General features: G+C 39.2%; 1 protein-coding gene across 15 annotated transcripts in view; it reads right to left on the reverse strand.

Moving 5' to 3' along the window:
* The window catches only part of Mllt10 (MLLT10 histone lysine methyltransferase DOT1L cofactor), a 149,616-nt gene that overhangs the window by 61,575 nt on the left and 72,568 nt on the right, over positions 1-15,473 (reverse strand). For all 15 annotated transcript variants that reach the window (XM_029473556.2, XM_085835157.1, XM_085835156.1 and 12 more), the window contains one exon: positions 5,157-5,252. In XM_029473556.2, the coding sequence (XP_029329416.2) occupies positions 5,157-5,252 (96 nt within the window). The remainder of the gene's footprint in view (positions 1-5,156; positions 5,253-15,473) is intronic.

A 15,473-nucleotide genomic window follows, 5' to 3' on the forward strand; every position in this document is an offset into this window, starting at 1 on the left:
GTAAACTTCCCTAACCTAAAGAAAGAGATGCCCATAAACAAACAAGTGTACAGAATTCCAAATAGATTGGACCAGAAAAGAAATTCCTCCTGTCACATAATAATCAAAACACCAAATGCACAAAACAAAGAAAGAATATTAAAAGCAGTAAGGGAAAAAGGTCAAGTAACATATAAAGGCAGACCTATCAGAATTACACCAGACTTCTCACCAGAGACTATGAAAGCTAGAAGATCCTAGGCAGATATCTTACAGAATCTAAGAAAGAGAACACAAATGCCAATCCAGGCTACTATACCCAGCAAAACTCTCAATTACCATAGATGGAGAAACCAAGATATTCCATGACAAAACCAAATCTATAAGGTATGTTTCCACAAATCCAGCCTTATACAGTATAATAGATAGAATACTCCAACACAAAGAGGAAAACTACACCCTAGAAAAAGCAAGAAATTAATCTTCTTTCAACAAACACAAAAGAAGATAGCCACAGAAACATAAAAATAACATCAAAAATAACAGGAAGCAACAATCACTATTCCTTAATATCTCTTAACATCAATGGACTCAATTCCCCAATAAAAAGACATAGACTAACAGACTGGATATATAAACAAGACCCAACATTTTGCTGCATACAGGAACCCCACCTCAGGGGCAAAGACAGACATTACCTCAGAGTACAGGACTGGAAAGCAATTTTCCAAGCAAATGGTCCCAGAAACAAACTGGAGTAGCCATTCTTATATCGAATAAAATCGACTTTCAACCAAAGGTTATCAAAAATGATAAGGAACAACACTTCATACTCATCAAAGGAAAAATCTACCAAGAACAACTCTCAATTCTGAACATCTATGCTCCAAATGCAAGGGCATGCACATTCACAAAAGAAACTTTACTAAAGCACACATTGCACCTCACACAATAGTAGTGGGCGACTTCAACACCCTACTCTCATCAATGGACAAATCATGGAAACACAAACTAAACTGAGACACAGTGAAACTAACAGAAGTTATGAACCAAATGGATTTAACAGATATCTATAGAACATTTCATCCTAAAAGAAAAGAATACATATATATACATATACATACACACACACACACATATATAAACACACACATATATACACACAGGCTGGAGAGCTGGCCCAGGGGTTAAGAGCACCGACTGCTCTTCCAGAGGTCCTGAGTTCAATTCCCAGCAACCACGTGGTGGCTCAAACCCATCTGTAATGGGATCCAATGCCCTCTTCTGGTGTGTCTGAAGACAGTGACAGTGTACTCACATACATGAAATAAATAAATTTTAAAACAACAAAAACAAAAAACAAACAAAAAAAAACTCAAAAGAAAACTACACAATCTGTAAAAATTCATACAAGAAATAGGTAATATTTTTTTTAACTGCCTCTATCATCAGTTATTTTCTAAATCAAAAAATGTAAGGCCCAAATAAGTTCACTGGTAAATTCTATCTATCAACTTATCAGAAATTATGCCAGTTCTCTACTCTCTATTCTGGAAGATAAAATCTGAGGAAATAGTAATTCTATTAGTCTAATATAACCCTAACAAATCTTGGTATCTACAGCCAATTTCTCATGAATTCTCATGGTAAATCCTCATCAAAATATTAGCAAATCAGGGCAGTTCTTGCAAATGACCAGGTTTCAATTCCCAAAATGCACCCAGCAATTCACATCCTTCTGTAACTCCAGTTCCAGGGTATCTGACTCCAATTCCAGAGTATACAGACATGCAAATAGACAGGACAATTATACACATAAAATAAAATAAGGTGGGTTTGCTGGTGCATGCACTTAATACTAGCACTCAGGAGGCAGAGGCAGGTGATTATCTGTGAGTTCAAGGCCAGCCTGGTCTACAAAGTGAGTTCCAAGACACCCATGACTGTTACACAGAGAAACCCTATCTTGAAAAACTGGATGGATGGATGGATGGATGGATGGATGGATGGATGGATGGACGGAGGAAAGACAGACTAACAAACAGATACTTAGCAAATCAAATAATGCATTTTTATTGTTTAAAACAATTTTTAAATTTAAATATATTTTGATCATATTCTTCCCCTTCCAGATCTTATCCCCTCCCTATCCATCCAGATTTCCTATGTTACTTTCTCTAAACACAAAAACTCAATACAACCCATAGAATCCCCCAAAACCAAAATCACCAAACTGTAACCCAATAAAGCTCACCCCACACACACAAAAAAAGTGGAATCCATTATCCATTAAATGTTAGTCAACTCCTCCTGACCATGAAGCCTGCCCCTGAACTGGTTGCTGTGCCCAGTGTTATACTACTGGAGAACAGTTTTTTTCCCTCACACGTCATACTGTGTGTATCTCTTTTAAACTTTTTAAAGGACTCAAGCTAATATAAGGTTACAAAAAGCAAGGATTTCCCTGTCTTTCCCTGAGCAGGGAGGGGAATGGAAAGACACTGGAGATGAGATTAAATGATGTGCTGGCTCCTTTTATGTGCCACATTGACATAAGCTAGAGTCATCAAAGGAGGAGTCTAAGTTGAGGAAATGCCTCCATGAGAGAAGGAAGGCTGGGGAAGCCATGAGAAAGAAGCCAGTTAGCAGTACCCCTCCATGGCTTCTGCATCAGCTCCTGCCCAGTTTGAGTTCCTGTCCTGACTTCCTTTGGTGATGAACAGTGATGTGGAAGTGTAAGCTAAATAAATCCTTTCAACCCAAACTTGCCTTTTGGTCATGGTGTTTTGTTGCAGCAAAAGAAACCCTATCGAAGACAAAAGACATTACAGAGAAAATTTGCCTAGAGCTGTGGTGACCGTTTTATTAATGTATGCATACAAAAATTGATCAAAAACGTAACTTAGGCTGTGTGGATGTACATGCTTTTACTCCCAGCATTCAGAAGGCAGAGGCTGGTGGCATTCTGTGAGTTCCAGCCAGGCAGGTGGTAGCCGTTACATGGAGATCCTGTTACCCCCTCCTCCTCATCATTATTATCTTTTAAATTATATGTGTAATTTATTATGTAATGATCATAACTAAACAAAGAATAACAAAGCCTAATGTATCTGATATACTGGAAGGTCATTATATTTAGCATTTATATTTCCTCCAAGGTAAGATTGCTTTAAAAAGAAAGCCTTCACTTACAAATATAATTCTCTTGGTGGATGATACAGAGAAAAGAACATAAAGACTGACTTTTAATAAGAACAGTGTAGATAAAGTTTATACTTTAGAGAGGGAAGTGTTTTTTATCCTCCCTATAAATATGTCAACAAGAAACAAGAAAATCCCACTAACCACAGAAAATCTTTTGGAGTGTGGAGATCCCAACATGTACAAACACACTTTTGAAAGTTTGGCTGGGACTACAAACTTAAAACCCTAAGTTATTTACAATGATGGCCAGAAGGAACTATGTCTTCTATTAATTACAAAAAGTAAACAATCTAATACAATTACTTTTTAGGAGTTGTCAGGATGCTTACAAGCATCTAAGAATTTATTGGAAAAAACTAAGATGAACTAAATCTCCAAAGACCAAGAGCAAAGAGGTTTTCTTCTTTCATCTTCCTTGGCAATATCCTGTTCCATCAAGAAAAGAAGAAAATCTGGTTCAAAATGAACAGAAAGACTACACACTAATTAGAAGCAGAAGATACTTCACAGAGGTAAAGTTATAAAGATTTCAGATGTAAGAGAATAGAGATGTTACACAGAGAAACCCTGTCTCGAAAAACCAAAGAATAGAGATGCTGTTACTGGTTCTGGGGTGGAGAGAGCATAGGAGAAAAGAGTGGGCTACAGGGGACAGCCCACACAGAAATTCAGTTCTACAACCACATGGAACTGGTTTTTTGTTGTTTTGTTTTGTTCTGTTTTAAAGATTTATTTATTTTACATAAGTACACTGTAGCTGTCTTCAGACACACCAGAAGAGGGCATCATGTCCCACTACAGATGGTTGTGAGGCACCATGTGGTTGCTGGGAATTGAACCCGGAACCTTTGGAAGAGCAGTTAGTGCTCTTATCTGCGGAGTCATCTCGTCAGCCCAATGGAACTGCTTCTTTAAAGAACTGAAAAGTTTATAAAACTCTTTCCAGTAAGAATCCAGGCTGCCCAACAACTTCACTTGTGATAAATGAACTGGCAGAGCACCCCTAGCAGGGACGTGATGAATTTTTATTTTATTCTAAACTGCTGAATTGTAATAACACATCCTGATAGCCAACAGTAAATTAGCAATATATCCAAAATCTCCTGTATATTCAGAACAAACCGTTTCCTCCTATTTATCTAAGGCAAACCCTAGGAAAGTGAGCTGTCCTTCTGATACCTCTAAGTGACCTTTAGGAAAATCACAAGGTAATGCATGTTTGAATGTCTTCAAAATGTACCCAGCTCTCTGTGTCCCAGGTTTTAGTGCCACCTTCACTGGGTTATTAACAACCTACTTAGAGTATCCCTAGTTTCAATTCCTCTCTTCTGTCTCTTACTCTCCCATTCCCAATCTCTCTATGGCAAAGCAACCAAAACACCTTATAAAACAAAAGTTGTACCCTGCTTACTAATTGCTCACTTACCCCAACTATGAGACAAGGTCTACACTGGCTGTCTAGCCCTGCATAGTGAGGCCCTTACACTGGTCTCATCTCCACTGTACTTCCAAATGGCCCAACCTCTCTTCTGTTTGTTTTCATATTAATAGTATAATTTAAATAATACCTAATATTCTAAGTAATACTATAAACCAGATACCATGTGTGTTGTTCTAAATACTTCACGGTAATCAGTTTCAATTATTATTTCCCCTCTTTTCAGGTAATGACATATAAATGCAGAATTACTAATTGGTGAAGACAGATCTCAATATTACAGGTAGCTAAAATCTGAGTTGAGCTTCTTAATTCAGATGGTGCCATTCACATGTTAGCCTTACAAAGTCCTTAGAGACAAGTACAGACTAAACAGAAAGCAGTGTAAAGGACCAAAAAAGTAATAGTTCTAAGTGCATGACACAACGCTTGCAAGGTGGATGAAACTGTGACCACAGCACTGGGAAGGAAAATTCTCCTTAGAAGCATTTCATTATATATAAAAAACAAAACCAAAATGATGCTTCAATCTTACTTTTTCTGTAGTAACAGTCAAAGAAGGAACCAAGGCAGGTGACGGTTCTGGTTGCTTCTTGTGTTTTTGTTTGTGTTTGTCCTTTTCTTTATATTTCTAAAAATAAACAGAAGTAAACGTTTTAAATTAAATAATTCATGCATATGTAATTTTCTTTTAAAGCCTCTGTAAAAAGTCACCCCCTTGTAACAGTTGTCATAGATTTAAAAAAAAAAAAACTTATATGACCCTTTGCTCATCCTAAATAATAACAATAAATAACTAAAGCCTGCAATTATTTGGTATATTTATAAATAGCAAAATCCAACTCTTTTCTTGTTAAAAGTCTGCTTTTACAGATTGCATCTGGGATTTACAGGGTACTTTAGATATAATCCTCACATTCTATCATTACACACAGTTTTTTAGAGGAGGTTGCTCCTGAATAAGCCCTGCAAAGGCAGCTGGTCCTGCCTCATTCACCTCAGCACTGTGACTGAGGCATACACACCATATGCAGCTACCTCGCTCTTAAGTTTAAGGTTCAGGTATTAGACATTAAGACACAGAAACTCAAGCAAAAAGTCATTTATCTGGTTTCATTAAAAAAATAAAAATAAAAAAAAACAAAAAACCCCTGCCGGGCGTGGTGGCGCACGCCTTCAATCCCAGCACTTGGGAGGCAGAGGCAGTCGGATTTCTGAGCTCGAGGCCAGCCTGGTGTACAGAGTGAGCTCCAGGACAGCCAGGGCTACACAGAGAAACCCTGTCTCGAAAAACAAAACAAAAACAAAAACAAAATTGATTCTAGTTTCTAGTTACAACAACAACCAACCAAAAGCAAAACAAAAACAGAAAATGAAAGAAAAAAGGAAGAAGCAGCAGGCAAGGTTCTTGGAATCCTACTATGAATCACAGAACTAACCTACATCTATAAAACTAGGAATTCAGTTAAACACATTACATATTAACATACCAACTTTATTTAAAGTCAAAGATTTTTCCATGAAAATGTTCTCAGTATTGGGTATAAATCTTTGGTTAGCTGTGATGTTATTTCTCCTCCAGAGAAATGAACCAATTCAAACTAGATTGGAGTATGTGTCAAGGAAGATTTATTGGAAAACTGCTCTCAAGTGAATGACTTCATTGGTCCCCAGGAAGGAGGCCAGAGAAGTCACCGTTGGAAAGAGAGACAGACGAGAGTGGCAAAAGAGAGACAAGGTGAATTTAGAGAAGAAAGAAGTGAGAGAAGAAGGGGAGGAGCCTGAAATGTCTGGGTTATATGGGGAATCCAGTAGTGATAGTGTAACAGAAGGGAGACACCCTGAACCAGACCAATGATTCATTGCTTGGGTTAAGAATGTTTGATGGGGGGCTGGCGAGATGGCTCAGAGGTTGTAAGCACTGACTGCTCTTCCAAAGGTCCTGAGTTCAATTCCCAGCAACCACGTCGTGGCTCAACCATCCATAATGAAATCTGACTCCCTCTTCAGGAGTGTCTGAAGACAGCTGCAGTGTACTTACATATAATAAATAAATAAATCTTTAAAAAAGAGAGAATGTTTGATGGGAGAGGCTCTCCAAGATGCCTGTAGTCAAGTAGGGAAGACATCTGCAAGTAAAGCTATTAGGGCAAAAGAACATACTGTGTGCCACACTGAATTTCCACGGAGAGATGTATGGTTTCTATTATTCTTTTGGGGGGTAGGTTGCAAGGGTAGAGGGCAGATATGTGGGGTCAGGTATTGGGGTGCATAATGTGAAATTTACAAAGAATCAATGAAAAGCTATAAAGGAAAAGGAATGAATGCTTGACGGTCTTGCCGAGAGCACACGTGAAGTCAAAGGAACAGTAAGGCCCTATGTGAAGGAACTGAGGACCTCTCTGCCTATCCTATGTGTAGCAATACCCAGTCCCATGAAGAAGACCAGGAACCACCACCAAATCAGCCAGGAGTTCCTATGGCCTCAACAAGAAACCCAGCTGACATGACAGAAATAATCAACTGTCCTGCTGAGCCTCATCTGTTACAAGACACTGAAAGTTTGGAATACTTTATCAAAAACAGTACACAACAAAGTCAAAAGCCAAAGAGCACAAATCAAAAGTAACAGTAATAGGGAATTTTTATGTGTAAGTAGTAAAATATCTTTGATTATCTAACATGATGTACAAATGATTCTGGCCTAGATCTACACTACCATATTTTCTACATAAAAAGTTGTAATTTAGTTTTGTTTTTTTTTTTTTGAGGAGGCATAGTAAATAAATAAGCCATTTCTATATTTCCTATACTCTCCCCATACCTGATATCATTTATACCAGATACAAGAGCTGACATATTAGTAAATGATCCTGACTATGATGAAACAAACATTAATACTTAAGAAGGCCTGACAGAAAACGTGTGTGTGTGTGTGTGTGTGTGTGTGTGTGTGTGTGTGTGTGTGTGTCAGGGAGGAAGGGAGAGAGAGAGAGAGAGAGAGAGAAAGAGGGATAGACAGAGAGACAGAGATAGAAAAAAGGAGGAGGAGGAGGTGGAGCAGGAGGAAAGGGGAGGAAAAGAGAAGGTATTGTGAAGAAAGATACAGGTAATACAAAGCAAATCAAGAAGTAAATCGGAACTGGGCACTGTGAAACATATCAAGAAATGTATTCTGGAGCCAGGAGTGGTGGTGCACGCCTTTAATCCCAGCACTCAGGAGGCAGAGGCAGAGGCAGGCGGATTTCTGAGTTCGAGGCCAGCCTGGTCTACAAAGTGAGTTCCAGGACAGCCAGGGCTGTAGCCCTGTGTACAGAGAAACCCTGTCTCCAAACAAACAAAAAAACAAAAAAAAAAGAAGTAACAGTATAATAAAAATTTTAATGTAAAAGTAGAACAAAGTGAGTTTGTTTTATCTCTTTACCTGATTTTAATACAAGAAAATGATTTAGTCATAAAGGCATTAACAAGAGCTGATGGATCTAGCTCAGTGGTAGAATGGAATACTAGAATGGGGAAAGCAGGAGGAGACCAGAGAGGTAAAATGTCAAGATTCAGATAGACTATAGCTCAAAGACCTGGGAGGGTGGGGTGGGGTGAGGGATAAAAGTCAAAATCTAAGAAAACAGGATAGTTCAGTATCTTTTTTGTTTCCCTTTTTTTGGTTTTTTTGAGACATAGTTTCTCTGTGTAGCCTTGACTGACCTGGAACTCACCCTGTAGACTACACTGCCCTTAAGCTCAATAGATCTGCTTGCCTCTGCCTCCCACTTGGTGGGATTAAAGTCATGGGCCACCAAGGCCTGGCCTCTTTTCAATTTTTAACATAATTAACTTTTGAGACAGTCTCATATATGTCAGACTGGTTTCGAACTCACTACGGACTAGAAAGGAACCATGAACTTTTGATCCTCCTATCTCCACCTCCCCAATGTTAGCATTACAGATGTTGACCACTGTATACATTTTATGTAGAGCTAGATATCAATCCAAGGCTTCACACATACTAAGCCACAAAAAATGTAAAAAGAGCACTGATTGGGCAAGTATTCACAAACCTTTCACCTTGTAATTTTATCCAAAGAAGTACACACAATCTTAAAAACAGTTCAGTAAAATGTAAAATATATAAAATAGGAATACATACATGTAATGGGTTCAAAAAAAAAAAAAAAAAAAAAAAAAACAACCTTTTATATCCAGCAGAGGCATTTGGGGAAAATTTTTTATGTAATTATTAAGGATCACTGAAAGGGGGGGCTGGTGAGATGGCTCAGTGGGTAAGAGCACCCGACTGCTCTTCCGAAGGTCCAGAGTTCAAATCCCAGCAACCACGTGGTGGCTCACAACCATCCGTAACGAGATCTGGTGCCCTCTTCTGGAGTGTCTGAAGACAGCTACAGTGTACTTACATATAATAAATAAATAAATCTTAAAAAAAAAAAAAAAAATCACTGAAAGGAATATCATCGTAAGTATGTAAGTAAGAAAATGGCTAGGTTGACTTTTGTTTTAAAACGTTATGAAGAACTTGTCAGGTGACTTGGTGAGTAAGGATGCTTACGTCAGGCTGATGCTACAGAACCACATCGTGAAAGGAAAGTTAACTCCCAAAAATTATCCTTTTATCTCTGCACTCAAGAGCACATATGTGCATAAATAAATTTTTTTAAATATGCAAAAAGAAAGATCAAAAAAAAACCAACAGGAAAATGGAGTTTGTTCTTGTAATCACAAGGTTAAGACAGTATCATTTCCAACTCTCAGTGCCCATACTACTTTTTTTAATAAACAATTCTTTAAAAATTAAGGTTGTTTATAACTTACAAGGACCTTTAATTATTACTGTCTTCTTTTGTTTTGTTTTAATGTGTATAGGTGGAATTGAGGACAGGTTAATCTTCACAGGGAGCCAAGTTGGATTCCTAGTGCCCACATAACAGCTCACAACAACCATCTTTAACTCTGGTGCAAGGAGACTCAATACCCTCTTCTGGACTTTGCACCCATATGGTAGGTAAATGGACAGACAAGCAGGCAAAACACCCATATACATAACTTCTTTAGCTTTTTTATGTTTTTTCCCTTTAAATGTGCAACAGATCAAACTGACTAGCCAAATTAGCTCTATCAGCTGGTAAGCTCTGGGTTTCAATTGAAAAGCCCATGCCTCAGAGGATATAAAAACATAATCAAGACAGACTTCCAGTATCTACCTTTGGCCTCCATTCACAGATGCATATATACACAAATAATGGACACACAAAAATAAGAAAAAGATATTCCAGCTCTTTCAGGCACTCTGATTTCAATGTTCCTATTATTTAAAGAGAATCTGAGTTCAGTTTCTAGCACTTAATGGTAGTTCACAACAGTCTACAGACTCTAGTTCCAGGGATCTAATCTGTCATCTAACCCTGTCAGGCTCCCTCGTGATCATAGTGGACATACATATTTGGAACAAAGTTGTCAATCAAAAAGTCCACTTTTAGATCTGGCTGTGAGTAGAAAGTAAACACTATATAAAGCCACTTGAATTTGCTCATTATAACGTATAGAAGCAACTCTACCTAGATCTCTTATTTCTGAATAGCTAGTAGGTAAGTATTAAATTAACTCTTTCCCTGGTTCCAAGTCAGATGTGGTCATTTCACTAGGCTTACTCTTTCAAGTAAAGCAACTTTTCTCTTTTCTTTTCTTTTTTTTTTTTTTTTTTTTTTTTTTTTTTTTTTTTTTGATTTTTCGAGACAGGGTTTCTCTGTGTAGCCCTGGCTGTCCTGGAACTCACTCTGTAGACCAGGCTGTCCTGGAACTCCGAAATCCGCCTGCCTCTGCCTCCCGAGTGCTGGGATTAAAGGCGTGCGCCACCACACCCGGCTGTAAAGCAGCATTTTTCCCCTAGACAATCTTCACAGTTATACAGAAAGTCGATATCCTCGAACCCCAGAATATAGTGTATAGGAAGAAGCGGCATCCATGCTTGTATTTGAGGCGCCTTAAGCCCAGGGTGCTTGGCTTTACTGCAGCAGATCCCAGGAACAGATAGCATCTGATCCTCTGCACTGCTTCATGGGAACTAAGACTTGGAGAATGATACAGAAAATATCAATATACTAGGTACTGCTCTGCTAAAATAAAACTGACCCAAAAAGGAAACTTCTGCTCTCTCTGGAAAGTCAATTCTGTCAAATTCTGTCATAGGAAAAAGGATGTTTGGCTGGAGCAGATACACGTGAGGAAGTATAAATGAGCCCACAGACAGTGCCAGTTCAATTATCAGTTGCCTTTGCTCCACCTATCTGCTGATGGCACACATATATTATTAGCTCACCTTACATTTCTTTGCTGAGCTTCATTGACATTAGTGAGAGAAACTCGCCAAAGAATTTGTCATTAGTTTCCTGCAGTTTCTTACCTCTTCTGCAGACCAGGGCCAGTTATGAACCTCATTTTAACTTTAATTTTTTCAACTCCAACTTTTTTTTAAGATTGCTTTATTTATTATTATATGTAAGTACACTGTTGCTGTCTTCATACACCCCAGAAGAAGGCGTCAGATCTCATTACAGATGGTTGTGAGCCACCATGTGGTTGCTGGGATTTGAACTCAGGACCTTTGGAAGAATAGTTGGTGCTCTTAACCCTTGAGTCATCTCTCCAGTCCCCAACTCCAACTTTTAATGGTGGTTTTTAAACACTTTAATCTCCCTTACAGCCAATGACCCATCAAGGAGGTAGTGGAAAAGAAAGGATTGGGGGTGGGGGGGCTGTTTAGAAAGATTTTTGGGAGCAACTCCCATCTGTGTTGTCTGGAAATCAGCAGTTCAGTTCACAGGTCAGCAGTGGCAGCTCAGATCCACTAGCAAACACCTCATGAATACAACAGCAGTTCAGTGCCGTAGAGTTGGGATAACAAACACTGAATCAGCAGCGGTGGCACTACCTAGTGGGAACAATGAGGCCTCAGCCTCAGCTCCAGTCAGCAGAAAGGGACCAGGGCATACAGGAATGCCAGGAAAGTTCTCAGCTGTGTGTCTCTCAGAAAAGCAAGGATCAACAGCAAAAACAAGACCAAAGCATTACACAGTTAGCTCTATAAGCAAGCCAAGCTCAGCCTTCATCACTGTCCATTGAGTTCTATTTGTATCCTCCAAACAGCATGTATCCTCCATGAGTCTTAACGCAGTACGTAAGTCTCAGCTGACATCACTCTGCCAATCAGCCTGAGTCTTTGGAAGCAGCAAGAAACTGCAGCACAGCACCAGAAGCTTTTCTGGTGCATTTCTCTCTATGGAGTCCCAACAAATGCAGCTCAACTATGCAATGTAAGGCGGACCAATACATGTATCTTGTTGGCAAAGAGTGTGTCATCACATGTCCTTTCACATGCTTGCTTTAGCAGAACAACATCTCTCCTCTGTCTGCTTCAGCTAAACTTTCCCTCACAAGTCTGCCTTAGTCTTTCACCTGTGTCCACTTCAGGAAACCACTCTTTTACACATTTGCCCCAGCAAAAAAAAAAAAACATCCAACACAACTGACTCTCCAAAGAACCCCTAAGTTTCCACTTCACCTTGAAGCTTCGATTGAACAGTTTGTGTAGTGCCTGCCAAGTGGACTTGTCTACAGCTGCAGGTTCATTTTTGGTGTTTGCTAATGGACTGGACTGAACAACAAACATTGGTATCGCTCCAAAGAATTATTTCTAAACAGGTCTACTCCCCCATGGCCTAGTAACTTTTCTTTTCCACTACTACCTCTGGTAGGTGGAGGGCTACAGGAGAGGTGAACACTTATTAAAGCAGGCTAACAAAAATGTATGCCTACACTGACCAGCTCTGATTCAGGAGAGTGAAAGGGTTGTAACAGTGAAGGCCTAACACCGTATCTGTCAAGCTAATACCTTCTGATGGCCATGACATTATAAAAAATGACACACAACATCATCAGGAACAATAAAGGTCATAAATCTTCTAGGATCTTTAGCTCCAATATTTTCTATAAATCTGGCTTTGCTTTCATAACTTTCAACTTTCTGACTATGAACAGTCGTGAAGACTACCTGCTTCTTTATCCTTACAGCCACTCGACATAGCATCATCTTCCAGAAGGTTACCTCAGGCTTACCCTCATGCTTCTTTTCTTCTTTCTGAACCAAATTAGAGCAACAGTATTTTCTTCATTCATACACACACATACATACATACACACACATACACACACCTTTTTTCATATCTAAGATTTTTAAGATTAATTTCTTTTAATCCTCAAATCTTTTTAATATATACTTATTTTTATTTTTTGCATGCATTGGTGTTCTGCCTGTATATATGTCTATATGCCACATGCACACTGCCTAGGGAGGAAAGAACGAGTTGGAGGCCTTAGAACTAGAGTTACCACATAGGTGCTGAAAATTGAACTTGGGTCCTATGGAAAAGTAGCCAGTACTCTCAACTGATGTGCTAACTCTCCAGTCCCATATTTAAGAATCATTAAAGAATCAAGTTACTCAAACTATATCCTGGTCTTTATTAGTCTATAACCTTTAATGAGCTTCTACTCTAATCTCTATTTTGAAACTTCCCAACAGCTTCTTTAGCACTAAATCCAAAAGACATTTCTCTTTGCATTCCTTAATCCACTTCCTACTTACCCCTGTAGATTGCTACCTTCATTACTGCAGACAAGGAGGACTGTAGAGCAAAATGCCAAGAAAAGACTATAGAAAGAATAATCCTTAAAAACTACCTCTGTCAATCATAATTTCAGAGACAGAAGTTTGAGGGATGGCCATATTACATTCACAGTCAGAAGGAACAGCAATAAATGCATACATGAAAATAAGCACTAGTTCACTTTTTCCACTCTTATAAATGCAGGATCCAATGCCTATGTAACTGTGCCACTGACAATGGGCAGTTATCTTCCTGCACAATTAATGCAATCAAGACAATTCCCTACACAAACACACTACCTTATCACAGCCCTTCATTAAGACTCCCCTTCTTGAGTGATTCAAGATTGTGTCAAGCTAGCTGTTAAAATTAACCATCACAATCTCCAAAGACCTTTGCCCCGAGGTAATGCCTCTGACTCACTGGCCATCACTGACCTATGGTACCAACAGATATATACTGCAAAAATGAGACTATTGACAGTATGAATGATGGCATAACAAGTGAGAATCAAATGAAAATATTGTATCACATATATTTTATCACAACCACCCCACAAAAATACAGTAGTTTTTAGAAAGAAAAAAGTTGGCAACTGTTGCTTATCTCGTCAATTGTGCTAGAAAAGACTAGGTGTCACTGACATAGGATACTCAGGGAAGCCTAAGAGAATGATCCATCAGGCAGAAATTCCTGCTAATACCAGCTTGAAAAAACCACACTAAGGCATTTTAAAGATGTCCTACCTTTACTCAAGCCTTGACATAATCTGTCACTTTAATTCTCCCTAACTTCATCTTCACTCCTCCAAATTCCATCTGTTAAGTCAACATTTTGAAAGAAATTGGGTGAAAGATGCTGAGTTAGAAATAGCTGCTAAACTCCAACTGCTGACCGATAGGCAAGTACAAGACCATAATCTTTATTACAATTTTAATCAATTTTAATACATCAAGCTATAAAAGGCAAATGATAGAAAAAGGGACTGATATTCTTACAACAATAAAACCTCAAAATACAAGCTGCTTTGTGATTAGAGTGAGTCAAATCTACAGGACATTCACAAGACATCAGTAAAAATCTTTATGAACTAGTTTAGCAAGACTGTTCACGGGGCTGATAGAATGGCTCAGCAGGTAAGGGCCCATCCCATCAAGCCTGACAAGCTAAATTCAATCCTAAAACCACACAATGCAGAAGGCAGTGAACCAACTCCAGGAAGCTGTCCTCTAGAACTCTACACATGACTGTGGAGCACATATACCCACACATGCACACAATAAATTGAAGTAGTGGCGCACGCCTTTAATCCCAGCACTCGGGAGGCAGAGGCAGGCGGATTTCCAAGTTCGAGGTCAGCCTGGTCTACAGAGTGAGTTCCAGGACAGCCAGGGCTATACAGAGAAACCCTGTCTCGAAAAAAAAAAAAAAAAAAGTTCTTTGGAAAGTCATTTGGATGGTTTTTTTGCTGAGAAAAACATGTGAAGAGTGTTAGCTGAAGCAGACACAGGAGAGAGGATGTTTTGCTAAAGCAAGCCTGTGAAAGGACATGTGATGACACACTCTTTGCCAACAACACGAATGTATTGGTCCACCTTACATTGTGTAGGTAAGCTGCATTTGTCGGGACTCCAGAGAGAGAAAAGGTACCAAAAGACCTTCCGGTGCTGTGCTGCAGTTTCTTGCTGCTTCCAAGGACTCAGCCTGATTGGCAGAGTGATGTCAGATGAGAAAGATGCTCATGCTGAGGCAAGACCAGCAGAGAACATGTGATGTTTGGAGGGTATAAATAAGACTTGATGGACAATGATGGAGTCTGAGCTTTTATAGAGCTAGCTGTGCAATGCTCATGGGTCTCACATCTTAGCTGATCTTCACTTCGCTGAGAAAGGCACAGAGGAGAACTTTTCTTGGCATTCCTGTTGGTCCTGAGGGCCCCTGGTCCCTCCTGCTGACCCATGCAGATTCGGCTTAGTCCTGGCTGTCTCTTTTAGGTAGTGCCACGCTGCTGATTTCGAGTTTGCTATCCCTACACTATGGAACTGGACTGCTGGTGTATCCATGAAGTGGATCGAACTGCTGCTGCTGACCTGTGAACTGAACTGTTGATTTCCTGACAACACAGATGTGATCTGCTCCAAAGAACCATTTCTAAAAAGGTCCCCTTCCCCTGT

Source organism: Mus caroli, unplaced genomic scaffold (assembly GCF_978045245.1).
Source record: "Mus caroli unplaced genomic scaffold, Mus_caroli_1 scaffold_2, whole genome shotgun sequence".
NCBI classification, from domain to species: Eukaryota; Metazoa; Chordata; class Mammalia; order Rodentia; family Muridae; genus Mus; species Mus caroli.